The following is a 19,871-nucleotide window of genomic DNA, read 5'->3' on the forward strand; positions in this document are numbered from 1 at the left end:
ACTAACAAGGTCAGCTCCCAGACTGCTATGCTGGGCATCACAAAATGGGGAAGAGATGGCCAGCCCTCTGTGGAGATAGAGGTGGTTAGGGACTATTTAGAAAAGCTGGACGTGCACAAGTCCATGGGGCCGGACGAGTTGCATCTGAGAGTGCTGAAGGAATTGGCGGCTGTGATTGCAGAGCCATTGGCCATTATCTTTGAAAACTCGTGGCGAACCGGGGAAGTCCCGGATGACTGGAAAAAGGCTAATGTAGTGCCAATCTTTAAAAAAGGGAAGAAGGAGGATCCTGGGAACTACAGGCCAGTCAGCCTCACCTCAGTCCCTGGAAAAATCATGGAGCAGGTCCTCAAAGAATCAATCTTGAAGTACTTGCATGAGAGGAAAGTGATCAGGAACAGCCAGCATGGATTCACCAAGGGAAGGTCATGCCTGACTAATCTAATCGCCTTTTATCGTGAGATTACTGGTTCTGTGGATGAAGGGAAAGCAGTGGATGTATTGTTTCTTGACTTTAGCAAAGCTTTTGACACGGTCTCCCACAGTATTCTTGTCAGCAAGTTAAGGAAGTATGGGCTGGATGAATGCACTATAGGGTGGGTAGAAAGCTGGCTAGATTGTCGGGCTCAACGGGTAGTGATCAATGGCTCCATGTCTAGTTGGCAGCCGGTGTCAAGTGGAGTGCCCCAGGGGTCTGTCCTGGGGCCGGTTTTGTTCAATATCTTCATAAATGATCTGGAGGATGGTGTGGATTCCACTCTCAGCAAATTTGCGGACGATACTAAACTGGGAGGAGTGGTAGATACGCTGGAGGGGAGGGATAGGATACAGAAGGACCTAGACAAATTGGAGGATTGGGCCAAAAGAAATCTGATGAGGTTCAATAAGGATAAGTGCAGGGTCCTGCACTTAGGACGGAAGAATCCAATGCACCACTACAGACTAGGGACCGAATGGCTAGGCAGCAGTTCTGCGGAAAAGGACCTAGGGGTGACAGTGGACGAGAAGCTGGATATGAGTCAGCAGTGTGCCCTTGTTGCCAAGAAGGCCAATGGCATTTTGGGATGTATAAGTAGGGGCATAGCGAGCAGATCGAGGGACGTGATCGTCCCCCTCTATTCGACATTGGTGAGGCCTCATCTGGAGTACTGTGTCCAGTTTTGGGCCCCACACTACAAGAAGGATGTGGATAAATTGGAGAGAGTCCAGCGAAGGGCAACAAAAATGATTAGGGGTCTAGAACACATGACTTATGAGGAGAGGCTGAGGGAGCTGGGATTGTTTAGCCTGCAGAAGAGAAGAATGAGGGGGGATTTGATAGCTGCTTTCAACTACCTGAAAGGGGGTTCCAAAGAGGATGGCTCTAGACTGTTCTCAATGGTAGCAGATGACAGAATGAGGAGTAATGGTCTCAAGTTGCAGTGGGGGAGGTTTAGATTGGATATTAGGAAAAACTTTTTCACTAAGAGGGTGGTGAAACACTGGAATGCGTTGCCCAGGGAGGTGGTGGAATCTCCTTCCTTGGAAGTTTTTAAGGTCAGGCTTGACAAAGCCCTGGCTGGGATGATTTAACTGGGAATTGGTCCTGCTTCGAGCAGGGGGTTGGACTAGATGACCTTCAGGGGTCCCTTCCAACCCTGATATTCTATGATTCTATGGAAGGCCCATAATGCTGTGAAATCAGTGTGATTGGGACTCAGGGAGCCTGCACAGGGCCCCAACAAGATTTTTGCTCCACAGAGCCAAGCTGTGAATCAGCATTCCCAACCTAGGTGTGAGTGGTCATGGGGCTGAATCTGTGAAGCCCACATTAGTCACATCTATGACAGTGGAGAGGTGGCTTCTCTAAGCCACATTATCAGGGTGACAGAACCACACCCAGCCCTAATAACTGGAGTTGGACACTCACAATTTAGCCCTATACAGAATCTCTAAACAAACTGTCCCGGAATGCTATGTAAAATATAAAGTTGTATTGTAATTTATCAAAACAAATTAAAACCCATAGAAAATAATACGGTAACCATAAAAAAGGAAAAGCAGAAATGAAACCTTGTGTAAAGAATCCTTGAGAGCCTTTGGAGAGGGGGGTGAGGGGATTTGTGACTTTTAACCCAGTGATGATGATAAATGGTCTTAAATTCTGGTCACCTCACTTCAAAACTACAGCTTAAACCACTGTGAACTGTGAAGAGGGTCACGTCAGCAGGAAGGATTATTATGAGCAATTGAGGTTTAATTAGCAGAGAACATGGCATTAGTGAGTTAGGTATTACTGCCTGAAGGAGGCATCTTATCCCATGGAGGGAAAAATATAACGAACAATATTACCCTTCTCTTATGTCAATCATTACGAATACAAAGAGGCTGCAAAATTTTCTGACTGCAAAGTACAGCATGTATTTGTATATTACAACATGTATTTGAAAATATACACATGCAGCCGAAATAGAATGTTTTTTGATAAATGGCTTTCCTACTCAAGCTAACTTTACAAATGCTTTACAAAGTAGGGAGCTAGTTACTGGAAGAGCAGTGGCTAAGCAAACTTGGCATCCAAAAAGGGCCTAATTTTCCCAACCGTGAACAAGTATTTAATATGTGCATGCAGATTAGGGCTTGTCTACACTGGCATGTTTCTGCGCAGTAAAGCAGCTTTTTGCACTCAAACTGCAGACATGTACACGCTGCCAAGCCACTTTGTGTGCAGAAACTCCTCAATTGCAGCGCTGCAAAAAACCCATCTCAGTGAGAGTCGCAAGGCTATTTGTGCAGAGGCTCCAGTGCTCTATTGTCAGTGAAAACACTTGATTGCTTTCTGCGCTGTAATTGGCTTCCGGAGCTGTCCCATAATGCCTCTGCTCATTGTTTTGAACTCAGCTGCCCTGGAGACAGGCGTCCCTCCCCTTTCAAAGCACCATTTCTGACAGCTGTTGTGCTGATCTGCTCCGGGACACAAAGCAAACTATTAATGTGGAACGTCCCGCTGTTGATCACAGAGGAAGGTGTGCGCAGAAAGTCCAGGAAGGGAAGCAGGGGCTGATGTTGGTGTTTCCCCCTCCCCTGTCTCAGGACTGGTTTCTTCCTGTCGCTCTCTGAATTTACAAGACAGCATGCTGACACACTCTCCCCCACTTCAGACACACATACTCCCCATCACTCCCCTCCCCCTCCCCAACTTCAGTTGAAAAGCAGCTGGCAATGTAGTAGGATACCCACTGAACAATGGGATTGGGAAACCTGCATCATCTGAGACGGTGCCTGCCCCATGAGGCATTGCAGACCCTTCCCAAAGCACGTTGTAGCCAGTTGCACAGTGGGACAGCTACCACAATGCCACTGCAAGAGCTGCTCATGTGGATGCAAGGAGCACAGTGTGGACATGCAAGAGCGGTTTAATTCCAGCATTTTATTAAAAGTGGTATAATTTGTGGCACAGAAACTTGCCAGCTTAGAGATACCCTTCGGCACAATTACTGGAAACTTTGATGCAAACTCAGTAGCTGTACATGAAAACAGCTAGTTACATGTTTGCACATACCGTTATTCAAATTAAACAGTTTGGGCATTTAAAATTCCAGAAGATACCGGATAATGTGATGGAACAATGAGATGCCAAACTGCATGTGTGCATGCAGCACACTTTTTTTTATTATTATTGTTTTTAAACATCTGAACAGCTTGCATGTTCCAGGAGCATGAACACTGTTAAATGTTTGAGTGATTTTCTCAAACCACTAAAAACATTTATACACTCAAAATTAAATAAAAGTCTCCAAAAATTACCAAGCTCCAGCCCAAACTTAATGTTTTAGGCATTACTGAACTGTGAAAAATGGTGCTCGGAAAATAATTTAACAAAAAGGTTCACCAAGAACCACCATTTGGACCTTCCACATAAGTTTAATATCAGACTCCAGTAAATTTAAAAAAAAAAAAAAAGAAAAGAAAAGGAAACCTCAGTAAATCACCACGTACTCACTTTCTCCAATTCCCTCTTTCCACCAACATGCTCATTGCCCTGATATTTGTGCATAAACAGGAGCTTCTCCTGTTTAATCAGCCGGCTTCTCCTGCCAGACTTTGGCCTGGTCTACATTAGGTTTTTACATCTATGCCCCTGAGAGATGTAGCTAGACCGACCTAACCCCTAGCGTACATGGCACAAGGTCAATGGAAGAATTCTTCTGTTGACCTAGCTACTACCTCTTTGGGAGGTGCACTACCTACCATCAGAGTAGATAGTGTGTACGCGGAAGTGTGACAGCAGCACTGCTGTAGTGTTTTAAGCATAGACATACCTTAGTGTCATCACAATTCACTTTGTCATCACTTTCAAAGAGATCTAAGCTCACTGGAAAAAAGGAACACCGCTTCTGGAAGGAGCACAGTCCCGTCCACACAGATAGTTAAACCAATATAACTATAATGGTATAGTTCCACTGGTAATTTTCTATATGTAGATAAACTTTGTTAAATCACAATCACTGCCACGGTGTTTAATGCTGATGTTATAAATACTGAATCAAGTACTCCATAAAATAGGAGAATGAGGATAAGCTGAAACAGCTTCAGTTTATGCATTTATTTTGGTAATTAGAAATGATGAAACCAGGAAAAAACAAAGGAAACTGGAAACTTAAAATATAGTCAATATAAAAAAATGTATCTTCAGGTACTAAGTATGTTTGAGGCCCTGCAAAACCATAAAAATTGGCACAATTGCATTCACCCTCTCTCTCCTGTGTCACTTTGTGAAAGACCCACACAACCAACAAGCTAGCTGAATATAGAGGGAAACAGTGAAACTGGACTACTACACCAAGTGCTGTCAAATTCACAAAACAAACAAGTAGATACATTTTTTTCTTTAATTTCATTTATCACAATCTCAGGTGTAATTTCTGTAGAGGGGAGCTTTGAAAAATATTGGGCTCCTGGCTACACATAAATTATGATTTGACTTTCACCAATATGGACTTCAGCAGTTTAGCCTGAATAAGATGTGCTGAATTTTTTGTTTTTTTATTTTAGGATGATCCAGCTGTATTTCTTTTGCAAACAAATAGTATTTGTTTGTTAAATATATGGGCAATGTTGTGTGTGACAGCTTGTTGTTCTTAATCAACCCGGATATCCTAATCAAGGGAACATGTGTCAACTCTTTTGATAATGAAAAATACCTTAGGTGGTGTGATGGAAGCAGTGGTGCAGATCAACATGACAGATAGTAATTGCTTTACAAGTATATCCTAATGCTAGCTCACTCATTCACTCACCCATGCATGTATGCCATGAAATATTCTTTTCACTGCAATAAGACGAAAACCTTTTGAAAAAAATCTCCTAAAAAGATTTTAAAATGCGTTTATACAGGTATATGACTTGCAGGGAAAATGGCTAAATTGTGCTTCAATGAAAACAGAGCAGCACAAATAACTCTCAGTTAAGGTCCTGTGGATAAGCGTATAGGATTCTGTACCTTAATTTGTTTTAAATTTATTATTTATCGGGGTAGGCTGCATCTGTGCATGGGCAACTGAGAATATTTATCAAGCCAGAGTTATATACTGTAGTGTAACAAAATTTTTACTGTTCCAAAATACAATTGTAATAGACCATCACTTTTGTTTTAAATTGTTTCCTTTTATGTAAAAAACCAAGTAAGCAATATAACATTTGTTATACTTACAGAGGTTAAAGCTTCTACGTTGGCACCAGTGAGACAGAGGTATCTGACAACATCAAGGATTCCATTATTTGCTGCCAGATGTAAAGGTGTTCGTCCATACTAAGAGGGGGATAAAAAATAGGTTAACTTTCTGTGGATGATGTGCAGAGAGTCTGACTTTCAGGTACATGTTTATTCTATGCTCAAGAGACACCACCTGGCTACTATATACATGTAGCTACATAATTAAGGACTGGAAAAAATTAGGATAATTTGATTAATTTTACACTCTAAGTTTCAAAATTGAACACAACTAATTTAAAGTCTGATTTAATCAAAAAGAAGATTTGAATATGGGACACTTAATTAAATAGGTCAGATCTACAAATTTATGTGAAATGCCCTAAAAATTTTCACTGGTGAGAGAGAATTTCTCTGACTCCCAGAAACATTAAATGGGAGTTTGAAAATAAATATCGCCTGTGCCCGCAACACTGGCTCCATAAGCTTGGCAGCTGTGGCTTCTCCTCCCCAGTCACATATTGATGGAAGTAAACAGAAGAGGAAGGGCTCTGCAAGCCCAAAAGGACACTGCTCCCTGAGAATGCCAGTGACAGAAAATGTCTACAGGCAAGAATATCAAGGAATAGGGTAACACAATACTTGTAAACCCGCAAGAGAGCAGAGTATGCTGAGGAGCACTGTGAACCAAAACTTTTCTGAAAACACTAAAAAGACTAGGGCAGATGGGTTGTGGAAGTGGAAGACAGTAGAGAGTTTGAAAATTAGAAAATGAATGGACGAGGTAAATGAATGGAAGCAAGAGTCTAGATAGTAAATCAGGATCCAGAATATACAGGGACGATGTTTAAGAATATGGAAGATATGAAATATGGGATTTACTAATAAGAGTGGTACCATTTTGTCTGTTGTCAGGAGGGCAATGACTGCTGAATGAAATCATTGTCATCCTGACCACAGCAGTCTGCTAGCTTGTCCTCTCTCATCTTTACCTTCTACGGTATTAAATTATTATTTTGTAAGATTCTCACACTCCCATGTCTTAGTTGTTCCTGATTCTCTCCCACTAATCCAATGGTCCTCGTAACGTCCACTTCCTACCTCTTTTCTGTTCATGTCAATAGACCTGTCTTCGCAACATTTTCTGTTTGTATCTCCTCTCTACATCTACTTGCGTGTCATCTGCTTTCTCCTATAATTTCTCTGCTGTAACCCTAAATGCTTCCTTCTCAGAAGTAAACATTTTCAAATTCTCTTTTAGTGTAGTAATAGGATTCTAGGATTATGACTTTTAAAGTCTCTAACATTGTAAAAAATATTAACTGGAAAGATCCCCTCTCCCCCCCAAATATATGGATATGAAAGCTATAGGGCACATGTCAGCAAGTCAGCATCTTGCATTTATACTGGTAGATGTCACTTGTGGACACAAGATAAATGCTCATTAAGTTAACTGGTTCACATGGCAGGGCTTGCTTTCAAGATAATGGCACTATCTTCATATGCTATGTGAAGTGAGCTCTTCTCTTCCGAAGACCTGGAATCCAAAGTCCATTCCACTTGCACAGTCTACTACAGCCTTAAAGAGTAACAAGACAAAAATCCTTAACCATATGTGGAAGGCTTGCTGGTCCATTTAGTTTTAGGTGTTTATTTTTTTCTACCCTACTTCTTTGAGCCCAGGCCACTGAGGCCAGCCAAAGATTCTCAGTCATGAAAAGAGGTGCTAATCCAGCCCTTGGCTGCATTAACCCACCTTTCCAAAAATGCGTTCTCAACCATGGATCTGCATTTAATTGCCTGATCAGTCACAATTAAGCTAACAACAGGGGGTGGAGAGCTCATTATAATAAGCTTTCCACTTGGCAGCTGCTGACCTTTAGATTTAAAAAAATATTGATTGTACTGGGCCAGACTTTCAAGCCAAAAATCCACAATCTTCCATAGCTCTCTGTCGCACAGAAGATCACAGGGCTTTTGTAATAAATGGAAACAATTAGTAATATTGTATTACAAGAATACTTTTATGTTTTTCTAAGAACTGTAACATCTTTTAAAATAAATGAATCCCAAAGAACAGCACAAAGACCCCTACAATTAATTGTTTTAAATGTAGTGGGATATAAAAATTGCATGATATTGCAGTATTCTCCCACTTTTGCATAATTAGACATTCAAAGCAAAATATCAAGCACTATCCACACAGTATGTCAGTAAAGTCTAATGGCTGACATTAAAGCTATACAAACTAGCTATAGGAAACATTCCTGAAGCAGTTTACTGTTATTTAACAATCCTAGGCAGAAAGCTAAAATGTTAAACCCGTTAAGTATTATATTTGGTTTTCATACACCCTATTCAGCTCTATTACAACAAGAGAGGCCAACAAAGCACTAATAACTTGACTATCTGAGACACAGGCTACTAAATGTCACACCGGAAAGGGTTTTCTACAACTTGATGAAAATTTTCCACCTTTAATTAGCAATAATCCTGTAACAAACAGTGGAATAAATGTTGTTTTAGAGGGGTATAATTTACTAACCAATTCTGTGATTAAGTGTAGTTCCTACATGAAACAAAAAAGTTGGTGAAAGGGTACAGCACTTGGTCTAGTGTCCTCAACTCTGGAAAGCACTAATATGGTCAATAACATTTTTGTTAACTGATTTAAAGTATCATTGATGTTTAACTTTCTAAAAATTGGCTTAAAACATGAATGTCACATGAATCCACTAACACTGGGGTCAGCAACCTTCGGCATGCGGCCCATCGGGGTAATCTGCTGGCGGGCCGTGAGACATTTTGTTTACATTGACTGTCCACAGGCACAGCCCCCGCCCCCAGCTCCCAGTGACCACGGTTTCCCGTTCCTGGCCAATGGGAGCTGCGGGAAGCGGTGGCCAGCATGTCCCTGTGGCCTGCCGCTTCCCGCAGCTCCCACTGGCTGGGAACAGTGAACCGTGGCCACGGGGAACTGTGCCTGTGTACGGTCAATATAAACAAAATGTCTCATGGCCCACCAGCGGATTACCCTGATGGGCCGCGTGCCGAAGGTTGCCTACCCCTGCACTAACACAACACTTGTCTTTAATTGGTGGTGGAATCTGAAGTTGATTTAAATCACTTAATAGCTGTATATGAGAATCTTTCCTCATAATTCAAAAGGAGAGCTTTTTTAATATATAGAAGTACTTGTTATCAGTTCTATAAGTAAATCATAATTATTATTAATAATCTTTATTACTTAATTTAATACTTCTTTAGACTACCAACAAAATATGAAGTATACAGCATTCCACCCAACCCCTGTTGCCTAAACATCATCTGCAAGAAGTAAAGCCATACTACCAGACAAACGTGTCGGCATCTGTATTAACATTAGGACAGAACAGAAAAGTTTACTGATGCAACTAATTCAGTTTGTCTCTTTCCGCATGGATTTTCAATTAACAACTCAACCGCTCTAAAGTTTACCATAGCTCTACCTTTTTAAGTTCTTGACAATGTTTTCTATTTGCACTCTGAAAAATAAAAGGATTTTTACACAAAATTTTTTATAAATTAAGAGAAGTTCAGGCACCCAAGAAGGTAAGATATTTAACAGAGAAGTTCTGTACCAGCACTATTGTTTTTTGTTTACCTTATTTGTAACATCCAAATTACAACTTGCTTCACAGAGTGCCATCACAATAGGGACATTCCCATCTTTGCAGGCCACATGCATAGGGGTGTTACCATGTCTGTCTTGGAAATCTACAAAACATCCCTGACCGATGAGAGTTTTAACTACTTCCATTTGACATCTTCTCACTGCAAGATGCAGGGCTATGTGTCCATCCTGAAATCACAAGACAACTGGTCAGTCACATTTAAAAAAAAAAATCTCACCATTATGAAGTGATTTATACAAATTCAAGTATTTTTCCATAGATGTGTGGTAATTTAATGGTGGTAGTGTGTATTGTCCTGCCTTTTGGATCACAAGCCATAACAATTTTATTTTCCCAGCACAAGTCTATCTCAGAACAAATCAACAGTTTTCCCTGAAAGCGGTACAGAGGCTAAGACATACTAGCGCAAGTGTTTATTGCCAGAAAGTGGCCAATGCAAAAGTCACACAATCTGCTTAGAGAATGGCAGCTTCTGAGTGGTGCAGCTCCTTCTGCATTTGAAGCAACTTGGGAGTAGGAAGGTAGCAAGACTCAAAAGTCATTCTATTTAATTCTCTTATAAGCAAAATGTTTTATCAGCAGCACACAGCAGACCTTTGACATAAGCACTGTTTAAATGCAATAGAAACTCCAGAAATAACAACCATCATCAGTATGCTAATATAAACAACGAAACTCAAGGTTTCTTCAATACCAGTCATGAGAGGAAAAAAAGTAATTCTGAATTAGTGCAATTTTTAAAAAGCTGTAGTTTAGACTATTGGAAAACAAATTATTTATTCTCTTTATCTGACACACAGGTATTGAAGGCAAGTGATAAATTCATTGCCTTTTGTCCTTTAAAAATGAATAGCTTATTGCAATTACAAGAGTCAGTATTTCAGTTATTTTCTGTATAAAGAATGTGTGTCAGCCATAAAGTGTGATGGACAGATAAACAGATTTAATAAGGTGGTATTACATGAATACAGACATAATAATGGAATGGTTATTTCCAGTATGAATGAACAAATCAGTCAGCAACTTTTAGAAGCAGCCATCAATTTTCTCTTTATAATCCATTAGAGAGCTTATATTTTAAAAAAGAATGATGGCCTGAAGCAGTCAAATGAAGTATTTTAAGGAAAGTAATTTAGAGGTATAAATAGTCCTGTATCACTCATGTCCTCTGCATATAATTCCTGACTAAATGTGACTCATTCACCCATAACTAACCTTGTCTGTTGCATCAAGGTCAGCTCCGTGTTCTGCCAAGCATTCCACAATATCATGGTAACCTCTAGCTGATGCTGTCAGGAGTGGAGTTTCCCCTTCTTTGTTTTTAATGTTCACATTACAACCTGCCTCACAAAGTGCTTTGGCAACAGAGTAGTAGCCATGCCAAGCAGCACAGTGCAAAGGAGTTTCTTCTTCCTATCAATATTGACAAATCAAAACAAAAAACAGCTGAAACTATGTGCTAGCAGTGCCAATTCCCCAGCTTGTCCTGTAAAACCGGAAGAAGGGGAAAGAAAAGAAATCTGTCTATTCAAGTTAAATCCTATAAAATGATTTAGCATCACTATAATTTATTAAGCTAACTTTCTCAATGTGGGTGTACTTCACCCTGACACACACAATGATTATGATAACTCAGTAGCTTCTCTTAACCATCTGGATTCCAGGAATGCAGATTTCTTAGTACAAAACATAATAGTGATACCTGACTTGCCTGCAAATACTGGCACCCCTGTCTTGCTGTTTCCATGCAACTGAAGCTAATTATTTATCTAGGTTCTCTCATTTTAAAACATGTCCTCATTCATATGGAATTATTTCACTTATTTAGGGATTAGTCAAGTGGTTGAAACAAAAAATTTGGAGTGAGAACTCCAGTATTCAATTTCCAGCTCTGAGTGTGATCTGCCTTCCACAAGTCAGTTAAGGTTAAAGATTTTAAAGCATACCTAAGTAACTTAGAAGCATAAGCCCCATTTTCAAAAGTGACTAAGGACCCTAAGACGTGTTAAAATATTTAATCTTTAAGCTCTAATTTAACGTTTAATAAGAGACACACAAATGTTCTACAGAAGATGCAGTTGTAAGTACAACGGGTTATAACCAGTTAAGATTAAAAGGGAAGAAGGGTCCTGCCAAACGACAAGGGCAATGGGATTGCAGATGTAACCTCCTCACCCCTCCACTGAGCTATAAGGGAAGCAAAAACAACAAGGAGTCCGGTGATACCTTAAAGACTAACAGATTTATTTGGGCATAAGGGAAGCAGATACTCGAAGCTCATACTACAGGCGATCTTACTTAGTAGAGAGGACTCAAGCTTTCCATGGTAACTGAAGGAGTAACAGTCATGTGAAGCCTTTAGACATGTGTGTACGGGGATGGCTTCAGCTGACTGAGAAAGGGTTGGGTTTGCAACTTTTGCCTGTTGCCTTGCTTCTGTGACTGCCTGAGTCAGTTCCAGATTCTCCCATTGCAGACAATATTTTGAAAGACTTGAGACTGTCTGTAGCGAGAAGGAGCTCCCAAGGACTGAGAGACACTTGAGCTTGGAAATTGTTTGGGTTTTTTGGATGATATATTTCCCTTTTCACCTCCCCACAATGGACTCCAATTAATAGCTGAAATATGTTAAACATGTCTTCTTTAAAGAAATGCATGTTTCTTCTCTGAATTCAATAAGTTATCAAAATTATAGCTATATAATTTGATTCCTTAATTTTATATGTATAAAAAAATAAGTTGTTTATCACTTTGGCTCATCATTTTTATCAGTCACTTGCCTGCAAATACTGGCACCCCTGTCTTGCTGTTTCCATGCAACTGAAGCTAATTATTTATCTAGGTTCTCTCATTTTAAAACATGTCCTCATTCATATGGAATTATTTCACTTATTTAGGGATTAGTCAAGTGGTTGAAACAAAAAATTTGGAGTGAGAACTCCAGTATTCAATTTCCAGCTCCGAGTGTGATCTGCCTTCCACAAGACTGCACACAACTTGCACTTCTGCTGTGTAAACAGAGGTGCAGCTCTCTCCATCCTTAAGCTTCTGTAAATCATTTCAAGATACTTTGGTGTTCTACAAGGAAAAAAGGTAGCTTTCTCATGCACACAGTTTATGAACAGTCTCCATTTACTAGGAGGTAAAACACCAGAATAGTTTCTATTTGAAACATGGCAAGGGGCTATAAGGCAAGACCAGAAGTTATGGTTACTTATGCTGAACGAACTCATATTTCTGTAGGAGGAAGAAGAACTGAGCCTACCTACCTTGTCTTGAAAATTGGGATTGGATCCAATGCTGCAGAGATATTGAACCACATCTACATGACCATACCGAGCTGCCACATGGAGCGCTGTCTCTCCAGACTGCAATGACAGAGCAAGCACATTCAAGTGTTATTTCATTTGTCACACTCCCATGAACGGAATATCAGTTCTCTGCGAGTTCCACTGGCGGCCTGGGAGTTTCTGAGTGGAATACGAAGTGTAGGTTTCAACATTTAATGCTCTATCTAGATGGTTTTGGGCCCAATTACCTGAGATACCATCTCTTCCCATGCCATACTGCCACAAATACAGTCAGTGTAGACATTCAAGCTACAGCTCCCTTGTTATAAATGGGGGGAGCAACTGGCAGAGTGTGTTATCTGTGAAGGCCTTCCTTTTCTGGAATTTATTTCCTCACTGTTTGCCAGAGACCTGATCCGTCAACATGTGGGGCATGCTCTATGGTTCATCTTTTCTCCCCAGTACTTGGGAAGGGACGTGTGCCTGAGGGGATAGATTTTTCTCCTGGGCTGCTGGCGGCGAAGGTGCTGTAATTATTTGAAGTTTGATGAGAAGTTATTATGTTGTCATATGATACTAAAAAGATAATATACGGTTTTTAAATGTTGTAATGGCTCCTAGAGCATAGAATAGAACTTTTATTCAGGGATTAACATCTTCCATAAAGCAAAATAAATAGTTTATTTAGGCCAGGCCTACACTAGAAAAAGGCTGGCCCATACAAACATCGTACAGCTTATCCAGCCAAAGTAATGTTTTTGCCAATACAGTTTGTACCAGTGCGCTGAGCAAAATAAAATAACCTGGCAAAAGCACTTTTATGCTGGTGCAACTGCACGAGGACTCTTCTTGGCATAAAAATGCTTAAAAAAAAATTACATCCCTAACTGACCTTATTATCATGGCAAGATTTTTTAGTGTTGACCTGGCCTTAGTAACATTAGTGGAAATAAGGTAATTTTTCATTAGCTCTGAACTGCACTAACCTTTGCTACATTCAATTTCAAGTCAAAATTCTTTTCATGCAGGATAAATGAAAACAGAGTTCTGACCTTATCCTGGACATCAGTGGGAGATCCTCTTTATGAGAAACTGAAGCATTTTCATTAAGTATATAAGTGCACTTTGCACTCTCCTTATCACACTCATATGCATGGGTTTATTTTCCCAATAAAAACACCATCACTACAAGACTACAAAACTAGCTATATTATTATTGTCACTTGACTTACAAAGACAGTCTTTGATACAAGGCAAAGCTGAGGACTTCTTCCTCAACAACTAGATCTGTCTCACTGATGAAGGATTTATCTACACTGCAATCAAAGGTGTGACTGCAGCTCAGGAACCTAGGGATCTAGGAAGTAGGCCAGCCCGGGCTAGGGTTAGGGTTGAAGGAGGTTAGTTTCCCTGCCATAGGGTTAATGTTCTGGGAGATGGGTCTCCCGAGTTGAAGGTCGGGCTTCTGGGAGATAAGTGTCCGCAAGTCAGGGTTAAGGTTCTAGGAGGTAGTCTTCCCCAGGATAGGGTTAGGGTTCTGGTTCTGAAAGGTAAGCTTCTCTCAGCTAAGGTTAGGGTTGTAGAAGGTAGGTCTCCATGAGTTAAGATTAGGGTTCTAGGCAGTAGGACTCCCTGCTGTAGGCTTAGCACTGTAAGAGGTGGCTCTATCACAGACAAAGGTTAGGTTTCTAGGACCTAGGCCTTCCTGGGCTAGGGTTAGAGTTGCAGGAGGTTGGCCGGTCCGGGCTAGGGTTAGGTTTCTAGCACTAAGCACTCTGCAGGGTAGGTTTAGGTTTCAAAGTAGATGTCACCAGGCTAGGGTTCGAGGCGGTGGGACTCCCCAGGCAAGGGTTAGGTTTCCAGGAGTAGGCCTCCCTGGGTTAGGATTATGGTTCCAGGGTAGGCCTCATTTAGGCTAGACTTACGGTTCTAGTACTAAGGTCTCCCAGGATTAGGGTTGCAGGAGGTAAGCCTGCCCAAGCTAGGGTTAGGGATCTAAAAGGCAGGTGGGCCCAGGCTAGGGTTAGGGTTAGGGCTCTAGCACTAAGTGCTTGGTAGGATTTATTTCCAGGAAGCAGGTGTTACCAGGCTAGGGCTAGGGGTGCAGAGGGTATGCCTCCCCAGACAAGTGTTGCGGGAGGTAGGCTTCCTGGGCTAAGGGAAGTTCCTATGAGTTAGGTCTCCCACTGCTAGGATTAGGATTATAGGACGTAATCTAGTTAGCATGGCGAAAAGTAACAGTAAACTGCCTGTCATACCCTAAAATACAGTTAATTGTTCATAAAAATATACTCTCAGCATTTAAGTTGACAACGAAAAGAGTTTTTTCCTTACCTTATCCTTAACATCCAAAGGGCATTTGCTCTCACAGAGAAATTTCAGAGTTTGTACATGACCATGTCGAGAAGCCCAGTAGACTGCATTAGACCCAGCCTGTTCAAAATATTGTATTATAAAAATAATGAACAAAAACATTGCACTTCAGGATATTCACTAGGCTATAACTTTGTGCGCGCGCGAACACACACACACACACACACACACACACGTACGTATGTGCTGAACAACAGGAGGCTCATCCACAGCCAAAGTAAGCCAAAGAAACAATAAGACCAAGAAAACCTACACAAGTTTTCCAGACGAGCCAGGACTAGAGCTTTCATCAAAACCTTGAGATTTTGGGACTTCGTGTCAGTTGAACGAGAGTTAATATCAAATTATCTTAACATCCCCGTATTCTCTTAAAAGATAGTTTGCCAAACTGCTGGGGGTGGGAGGAAGAATCACCGAACAACACTTCATGGAGAAAATAAATACTTTCCCAAATACTTTAAGTCAATAAATAGTGATTTAACAAGTTAGTGGCTCAGGCAACTTGAGCCAAAGCCACCACATAACACTTTTTCAAGAAGTATAAATGTTTTTCACAAAGGATCCCCATTATAGCTTTTGTGTTTTAATAGGAATGACAGCTCAAGTAATTAAGCAGTACATTTATCATTCTGTAGAGGTTTGTGAAAAGCACTCTAGCTAATTTGGTGTAAGAGAAATATGAAACTAATTCGATGAAGACACTTTCTAAAGTAGAAACAACCTTTTACGACTAATAACTTGAAACAATTTACTACATTAACTGCAATAAACCTACTAATATGATAGGAAACTCACTAGTACCAACTAAAATTGTTATACAAAATAGAATCCTGACCTTATCCTGAATATCAATACGGGATCCTCGCTTTATGAGTAACTGAAGCATCTGAATGTTTCCACAGCCAGCAGCAATTAGCAGTGGAGGTGTTCCATGCTGAAACAAAGAATAAAAAAGGGAAAAATATTGTCTTTTGAGAGATTTGGATGTGGAGGGGAAGAATGCTGAAATAGCAACTGGACTTACAAATGTACAAAGGAACAACTGATTTTCCATATTCTTGAGAGAAAGTCACGTTTAGATAAATGGTCTACAGGGAATAATTTACGAACATGGGCCAGCGTTTTCAAATTAGGGTGCCTAAAATTAGGCTCTAAATCTATATTTATGACCAAAATAAACACAGCCTCATTTTCAAATGAGTTGGGCACCTGAAGTTCTCTTCTATTTAGGCTCCTAAATAAGGTTTTAGAAGTCTGAATATAAGCAGTGGGCACACTATTTTAGAGATGCGTGCCATCTTCCTTCCTGCCTTATCTGGCAATTTCATGTGACTGCACCAAGAAAACAGACCAGAGAGATAACAAATGATCCTCAAGATTTTTTTGGTAATGAAATCATGTAAAAAAATCAACCCATCTCAGAAAACAGCTGAACAATACACATCACACAACACTACCTATTAGGGCTGTCGGTTAATCGCAGTTAACTGACACCATTAACTAAAAAAAATTTACAAAATCACAATTAATTTTGTTACATAACTGCACTCAAAACCAAAATAATGCAAAACTTTAGAGCCTACAAGTCCACTCAGTCCTACTTCTTGTTCAGATAATTGCTAAGAAAAACAAGTTTGTTTACATTTACAGGAGATAATGCTGCCCACTTCTTATTTACAATGTCACCAGAAAGTGAGAACAGGTGTTTGTATGACACTTTTGTACCTTGCGTTGCAAGGTATTTACATGCCAGATATGTTAAACATTCGTATGTTCCTTCATGCTTCAGCCACCATTCCAGAAGACATGCTCCCATGCTGACGATGCTTGTTAAAAATAATGCATTAATTAAATTTGTGACTGAACTCCTCGGGCAGTTCATAGAATTGTAGGTCTCCGGCTCTGTTTTACCTGCATTCTGCCATATATTTCATGTTATAACAGTCTCAGATGATGACTCAGCACATGTTCATTTTAAGAACAATTTTGCTGCAGATATGAAAAAATGCAAAGAAGATACCAATGTGAGATTTCTAAAGATAGCTACAGCACTCGACCCAAGGTTTAAGAATCTGAAGTGCCTTCCAAAATCTGAGGGGGATGAGGTGTGAACTCACTGCTTTGGATGGTTATCGAGCAGAACCCGTCATCAGCATGGACGTATGTCCTCTGGAACAGTGGTTGAAGCATGATGGGACATATGAATCTTTAGAGCATCTAGCACGTAAATATCTTGCGACAAGTGGACTTGTAGGCTCTAAAGTTTTACATTATTTTATTTTTGAATGCAGTTATTTTAGTACATAATTCTACATTTGTAAGTTCAACGTTCATGATAAATTGATTGCACAACATTACTTGTATTAGGTGAACTGAAAAATACTATTTCTTTTGTTTTTTACAGTGCAAATATTCGTAATAAAAAATATAAAGTGAGCACCGTACACTTGGTATTCTGCATTATAATTGAAATCAATATATTTGAAAATGTAGAAAACATCCAAAATATTTAAATAAATGGTATTCTGTTATTGTTTAACAGTGTGGTTAATCAGGATTAATTTTAATCGCGTGACTACCCATATCATATTTTCTGTTTCCTCTTAGAAATAGCCTGGGCTATTTCCTTTTTTTTTTTAGTCTTACAAACCCAATTTTGGCAAGTGAACTATCCAAACATACTCAATTTTAAAAAGTCCGTTCAAAGAGGAAGAACTGATGCCCTGAATCTGGGATTCAAAGGGAACATTTTAAATGCAGGTATCTTGACCTACACGAAGAAACAGTTCCTAGCAAAAGCGAAGGTTGATTCCAAGAATAACACATGCTAGGAGATGAACAGCTCCAAGGTGTGCACTGGAAACATGAATGTGAGTAAATATATTACATTATCATTATATGGCTGTTAAAAATAGCATTACAAAAGTTTTCTTGTGTAATTTATTCGGATATGCACTAAACCATCTTTAATCTTGCTCTCAATCCTGCAATCCTCTACCGCAGTCTTAAATAAATAAAGTTATCAAATGAATGGTTGGTTTTCACAGCCCCTGCAAATCCTCCTGCTTGCTCCGACCCAATATTCACTCCCTTTCTCTTCAAACACATCTCCTTCACACCAACACATACATTAAAGCCAGTGGTATCCAGGCTGTCTCCTTTCCCACCCACACCACACCAAGGACACATGATATCCGTCCCACCCCACCCTGCCTCCTCTTTATCAAATCACTGAAATGTAAGACTGGAAGGGACCTCAATAGGTCATCTAGTCCAGTCCCCTAGCATTGAGGTAGGGCTGTGTATTATACAGACCATCCCTGACAGAGGTGTGTCTAACCTGTTCTTAAAATGGAGACTCCAGTACCTCTCCCTAAGTAATCTACGCCAGTGCTTAACTACCCTGACAGTTACAAAGTTTTTCCTAATGTCCAACCTAAACATCCCTTGCTGCAATTTAAGCTCATTACTTCTTGTCCTGTCCTCAGTGATTAAGGAGAACAATTTATCACCCTCCTCTTTATAACAACCTTTTACATACTTGAAGACTTATGTCCACCCTCAGACTTCTCTTCTCCACACTAAACAAACCTAATTTTTTCAATCTTTTCTCATAGGTCATGTTTTCTAGAACTTTAATAATTTTCGTTGCTCTTCTTTGGACTTCCAAATTTGTCCACATCTTTCCTGAAGCATGGTGCCCAAAACTGGACACAGTACCCTCGTTTAAGCTTCTATCAGTGCTCAATAGAGTAGGAGAATTACTTCTTGTGTCTTTCTGGCAACACTCCTATAATAGATCCCTGAACGATGTTCACTTTTTTGCAACAGTATTACATTATTGACTCATATTTAATGTGATCCACTATAGCTCCAGTTCCTTTTCTGCAGCACTGCTTCTTAGGCATTCATTTCCATTTTGCATTTGTCCTCACAGACTTTCATCTTATTTAATTCAGACCATTTCATCAGTTTGTCAAGATCATTTTGAATTCTAATCCTGTCCTCCAAAGCACTTTCAACTCCTTCCAGTTTGCAAACTTTATAAGTGTACTCTCCATGCCATTATCCAAATCATTTAGGGGGGAGGGATAGCTCAGTGGTTTGAGAATTGGCCTGCTAAACCCAAGGTTGTGAGTTCAATCCTTGAGGGGGCCATTGAGGGATCTGGGGCAAAAATTGGGAATTGGTCCTGCTTTGAGCAGGGGGTTGATGACCTCGTGAGGTCCCTTCCAACCCTGATATTATATGATTCTATGATTTATGAACATATTGAACAGAACCAGACCCAGGACAGATCCCTGTAGGACCTCACTCGATATTGCCCTTCCGGCTCAATTGTGAACCACTGATAACTACTCTAAGTACGGTACTCCAACCAGTTGTGCACCCACCTTATAGTAAGTTCGTTTAGGCTATATTTCTCTAGTTTGTTTATGCGAAAGTCATGTGAGACCATATCAAAAGCCTTATTAAAGTCAAGATATACCACATATGTTTTCCCCATATCCACACGGCTTTCTACCCTGTCAAAGAAGGATATTAGGTTAGTTTGACATGGTTTGTTCCTGACAAATCCCTGCTGTTACTTATCAGCTTATTATCTTCTAGGTGCTTACACACTGATTGATTATTTGCTCCATTATCTTTCTGGATATTGAAGTTAAGCTGATTAGTCTGTAATTCCCTGGATGGTTGTCCTTATTCCTCTTTTCATAGATGGGCAAATACAGTACCTTTTTTCAGTCCTCTGGTATTTCTCCTGTCCTCTACAAATTCTTAAAGATAATCACTAATGGCTCAGATTGCTCTCCAGCCAGTTCCTTAAGAATTCTAGGATGT

At 40.1% G+C, this 19,871-nt stretch overlaps 1 protein-coding gene across 4 annotated transcripts in view; it reads right to left on the minus strand.

Annotated features, from left to right (window-relative positions):
- Positions 1-19,871, minus strand: part of DAPK1 (death associated protein kinase 1) — a 125,193-nt gene that overhangs the window by 23,561 nt on the left and 81,761 nt on the right. For all 4 annotated transcript variants that reach the window (XM_077817494.1, XM_077817493.1, XM_077817495.1 and 1 more), the window contains 6 exons: positions 15,865-15,963; positions 14,991-15,089; positions 12,636-12,734; positions 10,582-10,779; positions 9,336-9,533; positions 5,693-5,791 (listed from right to left, as the gene is read on the minus strand). In XM_077817494.1, coding sequence (XP_077673620.1) covers positions 5,693-5,791; positions 9,336-9,533; positions 10,582-10,779; positions 12,636-12,734; positions 14,991-15,089; positions 15,865-15,963 — 792 coding nt within the window. The remainder of the gene's footprint in view (positions 1-5,692; positions 5,792-9,335; positions 9,534-10,581; positions 10,780-12,635; positions 12,735-14,990; positions 15,090-15,864; positions 15,964-19,871) is intronic.

This window comes from Eretmochelys imbricata, chromosome 5 (assembly GCF_965152235.1).
Source record: "Eretmochelys imbricata isolate rEreImb1 chromosome 5, rEreImb1.hap1, whole genome shotgun sequence".
Classification (NCBI taxonomy): Eukaryota; Metazoa; Chordata; order Testudines; family Cheloniidae; genus Eretmochelys; species Eretmochelys imbricata.